Source organism: Coregonus lavaretus (assembly GCF_964263955.1).
Source record: "Coregonus lavaretus genome assembly, chromosome: 17".
Lineage (NCBI taxonomy): Eukaryota > Metazoa > Chordata > Actinopteri > Salmoniformes > Salmonidae > Coregonus > Coregonus lavaretus.
In genome coordinates, this window is record NC_140004.1 from 907590 (window position 1) to 924240 (window position 16651).

General features: G+C 41.0%; 1 protein-coding gene across 1 annotated transcript in view; it reads right to left on the reverse strand.

Annotated features, from left to right (window-relative positions):
- Window positions 1–11064: 11064 nt before the first annotated feature.
- Window positions 11065–16651, reverse strand: part of LOC311145005 (actin filament-associated protein 1-like 2) — a gene marked incomplete at its 5' end in the record, with an annotated part of 78281 nt that continues 72694 nt past the window's right edge. The window contains 7 exons of the mRNA XM_084181218.1: window positions 11065–11890; window positions 12068–12178; window positions 13023–13189; window positions 14050–14140; window positions 14636–14756; window positions 15502–15623; window positions 16180–16391. Coding sequence (XP_084037344.1) covers window positions 11864–11890; window positions 12068–12178; window positions 13023–13189; window positions 14050–14140; window positions 14636–14756; window positions 15502–15623; window positions 16180–16391 — 851 coding nt within the window. The 3' untranslated portion in view covers window positions 11065–11863. The remainder of the gene's footprint in view (window positions 11891–12067; window positions 12179–13022; window positions 13190–14049; window positions 14141–14635; window positions 14757–15501; window positions 15624–16179; window positions 16392–16651) is intronic.

Consider the following 16651-nt stretch of genomic DNA (forward strand, 5'->3'; position numbering starts at 1 on the left):
TTAACTCAACTAAACTGTTATGTTCTGTCCTCTCTCTCGAGGTTACTACAGATGGTGTCTTGATGCAAAATAGGGATAATTCGGTCAAGAACGGTGTGAACCTCAAAACCCCCTCTAACCGGCTGAAGAGGATCAACAACGGCGTTGAATACGGTCCTGACCAGCACCACTTCTACCAAGAGACCTGAATCAGATTCAGCATCCAATCGAAGTAATCAACTACCTTTTCTCTCATGTCTTTTCTCTCGGGAGTGTGACAGGAGTCCGTGTGGAGTGAGCATGAAGAGAGATCCATTCCAACAAAACATCTCATGTTGCTGGTATACTGGTTGGAAAATGGATGAGACAGAATGTGGGGTAGAGATGGTAGCTTCTCAGGTGAGACATTGAAATTGGGACATTATTATGGGCAATCCACATTGAACTATGAAGCTATCTGAAAACCATAATAAAGAGACGCCAGAAGATTGAGTGCCGGGAAAGAAGGGGTGGTCAACTGTGCCTGTAATTAATTGGGACTTATCTAAAATTGTTAATGGGGGTATCAGGTTGATGTAGGAGGTCTATACACTACTAAATGTATAGTACTAAGAATGCATTGAGATAATGATCTGTGATTATTCTCCTGATGAGGAAGTTAATAATGGAATTCTGGATATTTATTCATGTATGTTAATAGAAATGTACATTCTGCCAGTGTTAATGTGTGCTAAATTGAGGATTTTTTACTTTGAGTGATAGGACACGTGAGTCACTAATAATTGTCATTCTAAATTTGGTTTGGATAATTAATTTGGATATGTTGATGATTTTTCAGAAGACTATAGTTAAATTTCTTCAGAATCAATGGGACTATAAGATAAATATCGTTAATCTACAACATGGAGCTAGGGTTAAACATTGGTACTAATCTGTTGCTATGCAATAACTTAATTGGTTCCTATTACAGGGTTAGGTGTGTGACATAAGAATGTTTCTTCTCTCTTCATCTGACCTGACCTCGGGTCGAATTCCTCGCTCCTACCTAATCCAAGGCTATCCTGATTTATCAGTGACTGACACCAGTGTTATCCTTTGTCCCTATCCTAAGGCATATTCCTGGAATGACGTTCCTCCATATTCCTGGAATGACGTTCCTAATCTTCCTCCACTATTCAGGGGAATCTGTGGAGTGTGTACTTTGAACAATCTTCTTTACGTGGTTCAGCCTGTTGAATTTGTCCATAAAAACATTAAGGGGCATCGATCTACAAGGGAGATTTCAGAATTTATGGGTTATGTACATGTAAGGAATTCGGATCCGATAATTTGTCTACTAGTTACAACCCAATACCTTAAGGTTTTAGAATATTTACACATACTCAGTTAGTATTTAAGATTATCTGTGGGAATACGGAATTACAATATTCCAATCATTATCATAGCATTGACGCGTCATGACATTGCTAGAGTGGCTAATGCAACAGTCATGGGTTTTCAAGCAATTGGGTCTGAAATGGCACTTGATAATCGCGTAGCATTGGATGCTATTACAGCAGCTCAAGGGTGAGTGTGTGCGATTATAGGGGGAGATGCATGTTATACATACTTTGGGATTGATTTTGAGATCTGTACAAACGATTACTAACATGTCAATGATTACAGCTAGAGATGTATCAGTCAACATTAATGTATGGGACAAATTCTTCATCTATATCATCTTATTTAAGTGTAGAGTCCATTGATAATGCTGATTGAGGATGTGTGAAGGTGATAGTGGAAATGTATAACTTTGGCTATAAGGTTACATACAGGATTCGAAATGTAGTTACGTGATTACCTCTGTCGATCAGATAGCGCCCCAATGTGACCAGAGGAAAAACTTGGGGTTCCTATGAATGAAGAATGGGATATATTCATCTACCTGTATCGTAGTTTACATGTAACTTAGGAATAGTCATGTATCAATGTATTTTCTGTATGATGTCATGATGTTAGGAATTCATTTGTATGTAAGTTTTTAGTTAGCCTGTTTAAGAGGATGGGTATAAGTGACAATTATGTATGCAAGTGTGTTATTTACAATATATTTATGGTCTATGTGGGATTTTTCCTCATATATCAGTAAGGTTTTGACTACATAGATATTTAGCGTGAATATCTATTAGTAAGTAATGTATTGATCTTTTACTCAGGCCGAGTGAATATAGGTTTGAGATGTTTGATCGTGCATGATCCAGATGACAGAGTTTGTACCTTTGTTGATTAAATATATTGAGAATATGTTTGGATTCAAGTATAGAGAATGTAGAGGGGGATGAATTCAAAGTTATATGGAAGTTATATGGGAGAATATTTTTATTTGGGAAATCAACTTTTATGTGAATTATTTGGTTAAAGTAATATTAAATCTGTGGAATTTTACATACAACAGAAAAATAAAGAAAATGGGGGAACTGATATAAATAATATGCCATTTAGCAGACGCTTTTATCCAAAGTGACTTACAGTCATGCGTGCATAATTTTTTTTGTGTATGGGTGGTCCCGGGGATCGAACCCACTACCTTGGCCTTACAAGCGCCGTGCTCTACCAGCTGAGCTACAGAGGACCCCGTGTTTATATAGGATTTTGAGGATGAGGACATTCCATTTATTTATGTCACTGGTGAGTGCCATAAAGTCTGCGTGCCAGGAAGACTGGGGGGCCACTGGTGTTAATCTTAGAATGAGTATGTGATGGAATGTCCTAACTGGGGTCCAAGATGATACTATTGTGGTTGGGAGTGACACCCAATAATGGTTGGCAACTGTTGGCTAGAATTGGTTTACAATGTAGTATATAAACTGAGAGATCTCTGTGTCTGTCATTCAAATAGCAAGAGGCAACTCACGTGCAGCTCCTGAGTGGCGCAGTGGTCTAAGGCACTGCATCGCAGTGCTAACTGTGCCACTAGAGATCCTGGTTCGAATCCAGGCTCTGTCGCAGCCGGCCGCGACCGGGAGACTCATGGGCTGCGCACAATTGGCCCAGCGTCATCCAGGGTAGGGGAGGGAATGGCCGGCAGGGATGTAGCTCAGTTGATAGAGCATGGCGTTTGCAACGCCAGGGTTGTGGGTTCAATTCCCACGGGGGGCCAGTATAAAAAAATATGTATTCACTAACTGTAAGTCGCTCTGGATAAGAGCGTCTGCTAAATGACGTAAATGTAAAAATGAATCTGGTACCATATTATTAAATACATTGTACAACTCTCCATCTAATTGTTCGAGTATATTCTTGCATCCTGAATTCCTTGATACCAGAGAAACTCATCATAGCAGTAGTTACAGTCTTGTCCCATCACTGCAACTCCCGTACGGACTCGGGAGAGGCAAAGGTTGAGAGCCATGCATCCTCCGAACACAACCCTGCCAAGCCACACCGCTCACTTAACCCGGAGGCCAACGTGTCAGAGGAAACACTGTACAACTGGCGACCGTGTCAGCGTGCATGCGCACGGCCCGCCACAGGAGTCGCTAGAGCGCGATGGGACAAAGACATCCCGGCCGGCCAAACCCTCTCCTAACCCGGATGACGCTGGGCCAATTGTGGGCCGCCTCATTGGTCTCTCAGTCGTGGCCGGCTGCGACGTGACGCCTCAAGCACCGCGATGCAGTGCCTTAGACCGCTGCGCCACTCGGGAGGCTTCTCACTGCTCTAACCTTGGCATCCTCTGCCTCAGTGGTGTAGTGGTCCAGGACGATGAAGTAAAAGCCTGACTCCACCTGGTCAAATGTGTTCTCTCTACACACACAGACCTGTTTTCTGAAAACAACTGGAGTGAGAGAGAGAGGAAAATAAGATGTTGTCATGACTTGCCCTCATGGGTTGAGGATCAAACATTCCTGCTAGGCAAAGGTTTGAACACCCCCTTTCCTGGGGACCAGTTTTATGACTTAACAGCCGGTCATAAATAGTTTGCAGAAAAGTACTCCTTTTGGTCTCTAGTATGGGAAGAAAGAATTTCCCTGTGAGACAAAGGAAGTCTTCCCGCCAAGACTCCAACATCCAAAAGTGGATAATGAAACAATACTACTTAAAAGAATGTGGGAAATGGTCAGTGGGGATCTAAAGAATAATCATGTTATATTGTTTATTATTTTGTGATGTCATTAAGGATGGTATCAAGTCATAACTGTAACTCAGAAAGTGTACATATTCTATCTACAGTGAGGGGGGAAAAGTATTTGATCCCCTGCTGATTTTGAACGTTTGCCCACTGACAAAGAAATGATCAGTCTATAATTTTAATGGTAGGTTTATTTGAACAGTGAGTGACAGAGTAACAACAAAAAAATCCAGAAAAATGCATGTCAAAAATGTTATAAATTGATTTGCATTTTAATGAGGGAAATAAGTATTTGATCCCCTCTCAATCAGAAAGATTTCTGGCTCCCAGGTGTCTTTTATACAGGTAACAAGCTGAGATTAGGAGCACACTCTTCTGTCCACTGAAGCAATCAATCAATCAGATTCCAAACTCTCCACCATGGCCAAGACCAAAGAGCTCTCCAAGGATGTCAGGGACAAGATTGTAGACCTACACAAGGCTGGAATGGGCTACAAGACCATCGCCAAACAGCTTGGTGAGAAGGTGACAACAGTTGGTGCGATTATTCACAAATGGAAGAAACAAAAATGACCTGTCAATCTCCCTCGACCTGGGGCTCCATGCAAGATCTCACCTCGTGGAGTTGCAATGATCATGAGAACGGTGAGGAATCAGCCCAGAACTACACGGCAGCTGGGACCATAGTCACCAAGAAAACAATTGGTAACACACTACGCCGTGAAGGACTGAAATCCTGCAGCGCCCGCAAGGTCCCCCTGCTCAAGAAAGCACATATACAGGCCCGTCTGAAGTTTGCCAATGAACATCTGAATGATTCAGAGGAGAACTGGGTGAAAGTGTTGTGGTCAGATGAGACCAAAATCGAGCTCTTTTGACATCAACTCAACTCGCCGTGTTTGGAGGAGGAGAAATGCTGCCTATGACCCCAAGAATACCATCCCCACCGTCAAACATGGAGGTGGAAACATTATGCTTTGGGGGTGTTTTTCTGCTAAGGGGACAGGACAACTTCACCGCATCAAAGGGACGATGGACGGGGCCATGTACCGCAAATCTTGGGTGAGAACCTCCTTCCCTCAGCCAGGGCATTGAAAATGGGTCGTGGATGGGTATTCCAGCATGACAATGACACAAAACACACGGCCAAGGCAACAAAGGAGTGGCTCAAGAAGAAGCACATTAAGATCCTGCAGTGGCCTAGCCAGTCTCCAGACGTTAATCCCATAGAAAATCTGTGGAGGGAGCTGAAGGTTTGAGTTGCCAAACATCAGCCTCGAAACCTTAATGACTTGGAGAAGATCTGCAAAGAGGAGTGGGACAAAATCCCTCATGAGATGTGTGCAAACCTGGTGGCCAACTACAAGAAACGTCTGACCTCTGTGATTGCCAACAAGGATTTTGCCACCAAGTACTAAGTCATGTTTTGCAGAGGGGTCAAATACTTGTTTCCCTCATTAAAAAATGCAAATCAATTTATAACATTTTTGACATGCATTTTTCTGAATTTTTTTGTTGTTATTCTGTCTCTCACTGTTCAAATAAACATACCATTAAAATTATAGACTGATCATGTCTTTATCAGTGGGCAAACGTACAAAATCAGCAGGGGATCAAATACTTTTTTCCCTCACTGTATCAAGTTTACATCTAAATGTTGTATAAAATATATGATTAAGTATGAGAGTATTTTGGTGAAGATAGGAATGTGATTTTAGTCTTCTAATGAGATAATAGTTTTTCATATAAACTATGCACAGTGAATAGCCACGCCCTGAGTGACATCAGAGATCGTGTAAACATGATGGAACGCCCCTTTTACCCCGAGTGGATAAAAAGCCTTGAAAAACAAATCAACCTTTAGACTAGCAGACGTGAAGTGTGAGCTAAACGTTGCAAATGGTTTAAAACTATATCTTCATTACCAAAGGAAGACCAGCAAGCCCAACAGCTTAAAATGGTTGAAACTCTACAGATCAGCAGACGTGAAGCGTGAGCCAAACGTTGCAAATGGTTGAATTTCTACCAGACCAGTAAGCCCCACGGCTTAAAATGGTTGACACTGTACAAGACCAAGAAGCGTGAAGCTGAAGCTACACGTTTCAAAATGGTTAGACTAGAAAGACCAGAAAACGTGAGACGTTAGTCCACACGTTTGAAATGGAGAAACTCTGAAACTCTCAACCTCTACACGAGGTGAAGAAGAAGACAATGCACTAGACCTTATCATATCAGTCTGCAGCTGGCATGTATAGTCGTCTAGAGAACTTTCACTAAAGACACGAGAGGAGAGGACAATCCCTCTCCGACAACCGCTGGTACATCTGAAGTATCCATTCTAACCACCACTACGACCAGAAACTCTACCAAGGACATTGAGATCTCTGGTGGGCAAACCAGAGTCCTACATCGTCAACTCAACTATCGAGGACAGCAACACGTAAATACATTTCCATTTCTAATCTGAATGAGCGTTATTAGGGTGCATAAGTATTATGATTACTGTGAGCATATTCTCCAAAGTAACCACAATAGTTTCAATCTCTCTCTCCCTTCCATTCTGACCCCTCCACTACCCAAGCGTTCATTCTATTGTTAGTCCAGTCCACTACATTTACATTTACGTCATTCAGCAGACGCTCTTATCCAGAGCGACTTAGTGAGTGCATAAATTTTTCATACTGGCCCCCTGTGGGAAACGAACCCACAACCCTGGCGTTGCAAGCGCCATGCTCTATCAACTGAGCTACAGGAGGCCACTCCAAGGGACCTGTTTTCATTGTATTATGTTAGTAATCAATAACCTGTGTGTGTTTGTTGGTATTGTGTTATTATTTAGTTAGTTAGTAAATAAATAATGAAGCAAATTTGTGTATTGCTGATTCATCAATAAGGTTAGGGTTCTTGCAGGTTCAAGGATGATGCAATGTTCAGAATGAGACTGATAAGAGGTAATTATTTAATAAGTGACTTATCGATATATAACATATATATCTTCTAAGAGTTTAATTCGGGAGATGGTAACTCGTTAAACAACTTCTTCCGTGGTGCCCCAAATTCCTAATGAGTTAATGGTTACATGATTAATTTAATCGAGTGACAATTAAACATAGATGGGTGATTCGATAAATAACAGTCATACATTAAAGTCACGTCACGACAATGTCAGCAGTTCAATTGGAGTTTAAATGTTTTAACATCTTTAATTTTAAGACTGCTGTGGCTTTATCAAAAGAGGCAACTATGGATACCCAGCTAACAATTCTAGGGAGAACATATTAATGTTGTAGACACATTTCCTGAATAAGCGTTATGTTTGGGGCAAATCCAACACAACACATCACTGAGTACCACCCTTCATAATTTCAAGCATGGTGGTTGATTGGTGGATGTCATGGTTACCTGCAGGAAGTCCCCAGAATGCTGTGCATAGAGGAGAGCCAAGGTAACCTACTTGAAGAGGGAGAGGAGATATCTGTGTGGGGACACAGCGTATTTGTGAGTGCAGAAATGTTTGTTTTGACATGTAGTAAGTATATCTTCAGATGAACAAAAATCTCTGCTCTCAAATTAATTTACTGCTTGAGGAAATGCAGTTCTGCTTGCTCAAAGTCACACTGACAAGCTCTCAAGTTTAATTTGCGCTCACCATGCTGACCTGCCCTCGTGGGACCTGTCATCTGCTCACTCGACCACATTCCTTCTCTCTCAACTCGTGTTTTACTCGCACAATGATGTTTCATCTCGCGCCCTTTTGACTTTTGAATCGGCTTTGACTCCGTACAGCCTCAGAAAATTATTTCCAGACTTTCCAGACAATCCACACTTTATTTTACACATTGTTAAGCAGATGAGATTGTGTATAAACCATATGTCAACACTGTACATTATCAGTGTTGACATATGGTTTATACACAATCTCATCTGACAGTGAACTGCTAATGAGATTCAAAGCATTATTGTGTGTTTGACCATCTGTCAACGCTTTGAGATAAATAACCGACTATACTTCCATAATGTACATCTATCCAAAATTCGGCCAAAATTAAAACATTACCCCAGCAATACTTTATCGAACACATATAGATGTTTTCATTAGTGTTTACAGCAAATTGTAGGCAACCAAACATTTAATACAGAACTTCTCTCTTATATAGCACAATTTTTCAGAAATGTAAAACAGCAAAATGTCTTCATAAAAACACTTCATCTCTTGAATGGATAAACAAGCCTTATCTTAGGGCCCGTCCCAAATGGCACCCTATTCCTATATACAGTGGAAGTCGGAAGTTGACATACACCTTTGCCAAATACATTTAAACTCAGTTTTTCAAAATTCCTGACATTTAATCCTAGTAATAATTCCCTGTCTTAGGTCAGTTAGGATCACCACTTTATTTTAAGAATGTGAAATTTCAGAATAATAGTAGAGAGAATGATTTATTTCGGCTTTTATTTCTTTCATCACATTCCCAGTGGGTCAGAAGTTTACATACAATTAGGTTGGAGTCATTAAAAGTCGTTTTTCAACCACTCCACAAATTGTTAACAAACTATAGTTTTGGCAAGCCGGTTAGGACATCTACTTTGTGCATGACACAAGTAATATTTCCAACAATTGTTTACAGACAGATTATTTCACTTATAATTCACTGTATCACAATTCCAGTGGGTCAGAAGTTTACATACACTAACTTGACTGTGCCTTTAAACAGCTTGGAAAATTCGAGAAAATGATGTCATGGCTTTAGAAGCTTCTGATAGGCTAATTGACATCCTTTGAGTCAATTGGAGGTGTACCTGTGGATGTTTTTCAAGGCCTACCTTCAAGCTCAGTGCCTCTTTGCTCGACATCATGGGAAAATCAAAAGAAATCAGCCAAGACCTCAGAAAAACAATTGTAGACCTCCACAAGTCTGGTTCATCCTTAGGAGCAATTTCCAAACGCCTGAAGGTACCATATTCATCTCTACAAACAATAGTACACAAGTATAAACACCATGGGACCACGCAGCCGTCATACACCTCAGGAAGGAGACGAGTTCTGTCTCCTACAGATTAATGTACTTTGGTGCGAAAAGTGCAAATCAATCCCAGAACAACAGCAAAGGACCTTGTGAAGATGCTGGAGGAAACAGGTACAAAAGTATCTATATTCACAGTAAAACGAGTCCTATATCGACATAACCTGAAAGGCCACTCAGCAAGGAAGAAGCCACTGCTAAAAAACCGCCATAAAAAAGCCAGACTATGGTTTGCAACTGCACATGGGGACAAAGATCGTACTTTTTGGAGAAATGTCCTCTGGTCTGATGAAACAAAAATAGAACTGTTTGGCTATAATGACCATTGTTATGTTTGGAGGAAAAAGGGGGTTGCTTGCAAGCCAAAGAACACCATCCCAACCGTGAAGAACGGTGTTGGCAGCATCATGCTGTGGGGGTGCTTTGCTGCAGGAGGGACTGGTGCACTTCACAAAATAGATAGCATCTTGAGGAAGGAAAATTATGTGGATATATTGAAGCAACATCTCAAGATATCATTCAGGCAGTTAAAGCTTGGTCGCAAATGAGTCTTTCCAATGGACAATGACCACAAGCATACTTCCAAAGTTGTGGCAAAATGGCTTAAGGACAGCAAAGTCAAGGTATTGGAGTGGCCATCACAAAGCCCTGACCTCAATCCTATAGAAAATATGTGGGCAGAACTGAAAAAGAGTGTGTGAGCAAGGAGGCCTTCAAACCTGACTCAGTTAGACCAGCTCTGTCAGGAGGAATGGGCCAAAATTCTCCCAACTTATTGTGGGAAGCTTGTGGAAGGCTACCCGAAATGTTTGACCCAAGTTAAACAAATTAAAGGCAATGCTACCAAATACTAATTGAGTGTACGTAAACTTCTGACCCACTGGGGATGTGATGAAAGAAATAAAAGCTTTTGTAATGGCGGTTTTGGAGCAGTGGCTTCTTCCTTGCTGAGCGGCCTTTCAGGTTATCTCGATATAGGACTCGTTTTACTGTGGATATAGATACTTTTGTACCTGTTTCCTCCAGCATCTTCACAAGGTCCTTTGCTGTTGTTCTGGGATTGATTTGCACTTTTCGCACCAAAGTACGTTCATCTCTAGGAGACAGAACGCGTCTCCTTCCTGAGCGGTATGATGGCTGCGTGGTCCCATGATGTTTATACTTGTGTACTATTGTTTGTACAGATGAACGTGGTACCTTCAGGCATTTGGAAATTGCTCCCAAGGATTAACTAGAGTTGTGGAGGTCTACAATTTTTTTTCTGAGGTCTTGGCTGATTTCTTTTGATTTTGCCATGATGTCAAGCAAAGAGGCACTGAGTTTGAAAGTAGGCCTTGAAATACAGCCACAGGTACACCTCCAATTGACTCTAATTATGTCAATTAGCCTATCAGAACCTTCTGAAGCCATGACATCATTTACTGGAATTTTCCAAGCTGTTTAAAGGCACTCTGAACTTAGTGTATGTAAACTTCTGACCTACTAGAATTGTGATACAGTGAATTATAAGTGAAATAATTTGTCTGTAAACAATTGTTGGAAAAACTACTTGTGTCATGCACAAAGTAGATGTCCTAACTGACATGACAAAACTATAGTTTGTTAACAAGGAATTTGTGGAGTGGTTGAAAAACGAGTTTTAATGTGTCCAACCTAAGTGTATGTAAACTTTCGACTTCAACTGTAAAGTGCAGCACTTTTTACTAGACCTCTAAGGGCCTTGGTTTAAAAGTAGTGCACAAAATAGGGAGTATGGTGCCATTTGGGATTCGGCAGATATAATGTTACTGTATTATCATCAGGACAGATAACATTTCTGATGACAAAAATGTTTGGTAGAAAAGAGGAAAACAGGGAAAGACCACAAACAAGTGATGTATTCAATTAAAAAGTACTCCCCAAAAACAAAATAAAATACAAAACATGGTGCATGATCCACATGCACAGTAATAATATGTTCAGTGCAATATATTAAGAGTTTATTTCCAAAACGCTCTATCCACACATTTTTCACATTTGTGTTTTTTCATCAGAAATTATTGCTTATGGGTACCGTCATGTGTGTGTAAAATATTACTGTTCTCAGATTTTTTATTCATAGATTTTAGATGTGTATGAATTATTTGTATTTTTTTTAAAGATGCTATATATCCATCCTTTAGCTGGAATGGAATGTTCGTGTCCTGTATATTTCTCTGTGAAATGTGGTTGTCTCACCTAGCTATCTTAAGATCAATGCACTGGATAAGAACATCTGCTAAATGACTCAAATGTAAAATGTAAATGATTTACACACAGATCTCATATTACTGTAATGAATATTATTTGTAAACAAAATAATCATATTGATGTCACAAATGTATAATTTGTACCGTTCTTTATAAAAAATGTAGTTATTTGTTAAATTTCACTGTGTAAACCTAGCATTAATACTTATTTCTCTGAGAGTGAGGAAGATATATACAGTAGCATTTAGCAAAAAAACATGATTATTTGTCTCTCTGAAATGAAACCATCAAGTGATAGATTTTAAACAAATACATTTCTGTCAATGAACAACCATGCCATGATTAGATAGTGAAAAAACAAACCAATCGCTTACATAATTTCTTTAAACAATAAAAGCTCATTTACCAACATATCTGAAAATGGATTTACAGGATAACGTTTGGGAATGAAACTCTTCATATACTAATATAAGTCAGGGAATGTGTACAGTACAAGGTAATGGTTACCAGAAGGACCAGTATCAAGTAAAGGCCTTTGTCTCCCAATCCTACAAAATACAAACAAAGAGAACACATGGTACATTAAATTTAACAATTATATTTAGCAATTTGACTTACATTCCTCCATTAAATTGTCTTGATATGGTTGTCTCAATGGAGCAGAGTGATGTTCAGAATAGATTGCTCTTATCAGATTATCAGACCATATTTAGGATAAAGCTTACCTTCTTTCTCTGAAACACCTTGCCATGCTCAATAAATAGGGCGGAAGGGGCTCTTTTCAATGAGTTTTTAGCGGAGGCGGTCCGTCGCAATAGCGGAGTGAAGAACCCACCCTGTTGAGACAAGGCCTATTAAATGAGTACAGACCTTAGAGAAGACCCATGCTGTCAGGAGCTCCAACTTCACCACAATGTCACAGTGACCCAGCCAAAAGGAGATAAAACACAAACTCGTACTGGTAAGGAGAGTTTATAATGTGTCAAGCAACTTTGGTCGGCCCAAGAACCCTTTCAAGTTCTACAAGAAGAGGTTATTTTTGGCTAATGATATCAAGGGCCTCATCTTTGAACTGGCTCCTCTGGTCATTGTATCTAAAGACTGGGAAGGACTACTATGTATGTGTACTGTAGGCTAATTGCTTCTCAACACACAGGCATCTGTACTAACGACAGGAATCAAGGCAAGTTACACATACATTTTGTTAGACAAGAAAGGAATAAAGGAAGAAAATGTGTCCAACCTTAAACTGGAGAGAAGATTAAACATTTCCTTTTTGATGTTTTTTCCTTGATTTATTAATGAGTCACCTTAGGAATTTGACAAATTCTGTTTGGCCTACCCATGTCACACTATGAATCAATTTGTAGTTTCAGTACAACACACTAGCATAACACACTAGCATTCCAAACAGCAAGTGACAGCATTGTGCCGCAAAACTTCACTGTAGGCTATCTGAACCCATATTTATAAAGCTTCTCAGAGAAGGAGTGCTGATCTAAGATCAGTTTAGCATTTTAGAGCATCATGAATATGATTATATGGACATGGGGGACCGGATCATAGATCAGCACTTCTACTCTGAGCCACTTTATGTATATGTGCCCTGGATATTTTCAGGGATGAGAATTCTATGGATGGCATAAAATGGTTGTGGGTGGCAGCGTACAATGGCCTTACCTGTGCCCGTTCTGTACAGAAAGCCAGAGACCGTCTGAAGCAGGTGCGTTTGGTTGTCTTCCCTGCAGTGATGAGGTTCATCTCTGATCCGGCTCTCAGCTGCAACCACCTCTTCCCGGTCAAGTCCAGTTTCTGAACCCCCAGCTCCACCTCACACAATTGACTACCTGTTAAAGAGCAGTCACTGTCACAAATCTGCAGTAAATACCTACATTAAATACTTGTAAAAAATAAATAAACACTAACATTTAATGAAAAAAGTAATATTGTAATAGCAATAGCATCAATTTGAAATTGAAAGATGGAACTCAACTCTGTTCCAAAGACTCAAATTAGTTTTGTTGACAGGAAAATATGATATCCTGTGTTATTAAGAGGCCCTTATACTGACATTCTGAAAAAAGGCTAGATCCCACTGCCATGACCAAACCACCAGAAACGACAGATAACCAATGCTCTTCAAATTCAGAGCACATAGGCGTATTTCCCTCCACAACTCCGAGAAAGAATCATAGCTCACTGCTTAATAGTGAGTAAGAGCTGGAGGAACCGTGGCCTTACATGCCCTCCTGGCCTGCACACTCTTTTCAACTGTGTTCCATATTTTCAGTAGCCTGGTCCCAGATCTGTTTGTGCTACCTTATCACTCATTTTCATGTTTGGCATGATAGCACAAACAGATCTGGGATCAGACTCTATCTTCAGCCCTCAGCTCTTAAATAACCCAAAGCTTGGGGGCATTACATGAAGTAGTCCCAAAGTTTAATACTGTATCTAAACTCCTCAAAAACAGTGGGGTAGAGACCAGAGTAACAGGGTTCCCACCACTATAAAGCACTATGCCTTTGTGTCTGTGTAGTGTTTTACATTGATGCAACAGCATGCAACTGCAACGCAACAAAGCTATTGGATGATGGTGGTAAATGCTGTGCAGAGAATCTATAATAACATACAATTATGTAGAAATTTTTCTAATTCAAGCTAGATGTAGTAGAATTGTTTTACTTTAAAGTCGAATCCAACTCACTGTGGTTGTTAAAGATTTCAGTGTTGCTGTAGTTGACTGAATCCTTAGATAACACCGACTCTCCCCTGGCAACTTTTTGGGAATTCTGGAACTGATGAGAGCAAAACAAAGGAAATCTATTGAAATATCACACTGACTTCTTTGTACTGTTTTCTGTTTACAGTTTATTTTTACAGTTTATTAAAAAAAGAAATGTACGCTTCTGACTATCACCTGACCATGTCCTTATTCAAGCCTGACGGTACAATAAGTCAAAGTCTCTCGAAACCCTGGACACACAATGCTGTACGGTGTATTAGGCAGGGATTCAAACCAACTCAGATTAACTACCTGCGCACTGTGATAGACTTTTAAAGGCAATTTTACGGACATTCCTGGTGATTGTATTCGCCGTACACGACATGGATGTCAGCTCAAACATGAGTCGCCTTTAGAAGTCCATGAATCTGCATTGGTTAGAATCCCAGCCTTAGTCTCACAGATCCCAAGAAAACAGTAGCAAAGGAGTGAAGTCGGAACATCCTTCTAAAATCTCGCTATACAACTCATGTACAGCTCATGTTTGCCCCCCCCAGAATGGGCGTACCATGTGCTCCAGTATAGCTGTGTTGGAGTAGATGGGTTGCGAGTTGCCACTTCCATAGAGCTGGTGAAAGGGGTCGTCGATGTACATGTTTGAGGTCGGGAACCTTAGTTCCTTTAAACCACTGATGGTAGGAAAAAAATGTTAACCAAGTGACCGTATGCATTTTAAAACATAGTTCAGGGCCTGTATTCACAACGTGTCTTAGAGTAGGAGTACTGATCTAGGATTTGTCTATATAATCTATCAAATCTGATTTTAGATCAGCAATCCTACTCAGAGACACTTTGTAGATATTGACCCTGTTCTGTAGATTTTCATAGTAGATAATCACACTAAAGGTCTTCACGGGTCCGACTGAACCCGAAATACCAGAGACCTGACCCGGGTCCAAAATTCGAACTTTTCCCTCGGGTCCGGTCGGATCCTGTTTGATTGTCATCCGGTCTCGGGTCTATGCAACTACGGCTGATAGACCCGAGTGGACCTGAATGGACCCGACAACGACTCAGAATAGTATGCAGCATATTTATTTTACGCTACTACGGTGAATTTATTGACTTATAGAAGGCCTAGCCAACATATAAAGACCTATTCGTTAACCAGAAGAGCAACTTGGTCGATAAACATTTTTTTGTCACTCGGGTCTAAAAAAGAAATATCGGATCCGTTCTGGTAAGGGCCTACAGGTCTAGGTCTGGTTGTTGTTGGGTCCATCCATGTTCAGGTCTGATTGTTCTCGGGTCCATTCGTGTCTGGGTCCCCCTTAAAAATGAAATATCGGGTCCGGGCCAACTTTTTGAACCCGAGAAGACCTCTAAATCAGACACATAGTAAAGGATCAAGTGATCACCATAAACATTTATTACCTCAGGTCGCCAGCAGATTTTGAGGTGATGTCATGGTGGTACAGAGAGTCAGTCTGACCCTGACTTACACTCCCGTCCTGCAGGAGCTGCACCCACTGCTCTTTCTCATCTGCACAGCCGGCCTGGAACAAAGACATGGATGAACAGAGCAAGAGAGTGGTTGTGTGAGAAAGAGATAAAGAGAACGAGGTAGACAGAGAAAGAAGAAGGAGAGCTTCAACAACACTCCATGCACTGTTCCAGGAATAATTTGGTGCTATTTTATCCTGCACAGCTCCTTTTTTGGGTTTTGACTTATTTTATATTTAAAATGAACCTGTAGGAAATAATTGGGTCGCTTTTGGTAGTGATCACGTATATATAGCAAGTTTCTCTTTTTTTTTATGTAAGAGTGTTGAATGACTTTCCACCATGATCTAATTGAACCACACTGACGTTAAGTGACTAAACTCATAGTGATCCATGAACTATCCCTGACCCCCTTTACAACACCAAAAGCCCCAGCTGAATATCCACCATGTTCCTCATATTTTTACCAGGGAGTAGGTTGAAGTTTCCCCTAGATACTGATCTTGGGTCAGTTTTGGATTTCCCCCAATAATTGTAAGGTTACGATTGGGGGAGGGGAAGCTGATCCTAGATATGCACCTAGGGGGAACTTCTCCCCGAAGCTCTTACCTCCAGTACTGCCACCTGGTCTCCGTGTTGGACCACGGTGATGCGGTAGGCCTGAGGCGTGTCGGAGTCCGGTCTAACCTGGCAGCCTCTCAGTGGCACCGTGTACTGGGGGCTCTCCTCACAGCCCTTGTCTCGGAACATCTTCAGCACCCCGCCCTCCACCTGACACCACAGGCTCTGCCACTGGCAGTTCATCAGCACGTTTAGAAACCCTGCAGCCCAAACAGGAAACGGGGTCAAAGGGCATGAGAGCCTTGAGATAGATGAGATAGCCTGGTCTTGCACTAACTACTATGGTCATGACTAGGGCTGTTACGGTGACCGTATTACCGCCATACCGGCGGTCACGAGTCATGATGGCAGTCAAATTCCACGTGACTGTTTAGTCAGGGTAATTAGGCTTCTCCAAGCTCTGATGCTGCTGATGGTCATTAGTAGCCTACCAAACTTACTAACTGCCTGGTACTCCGCA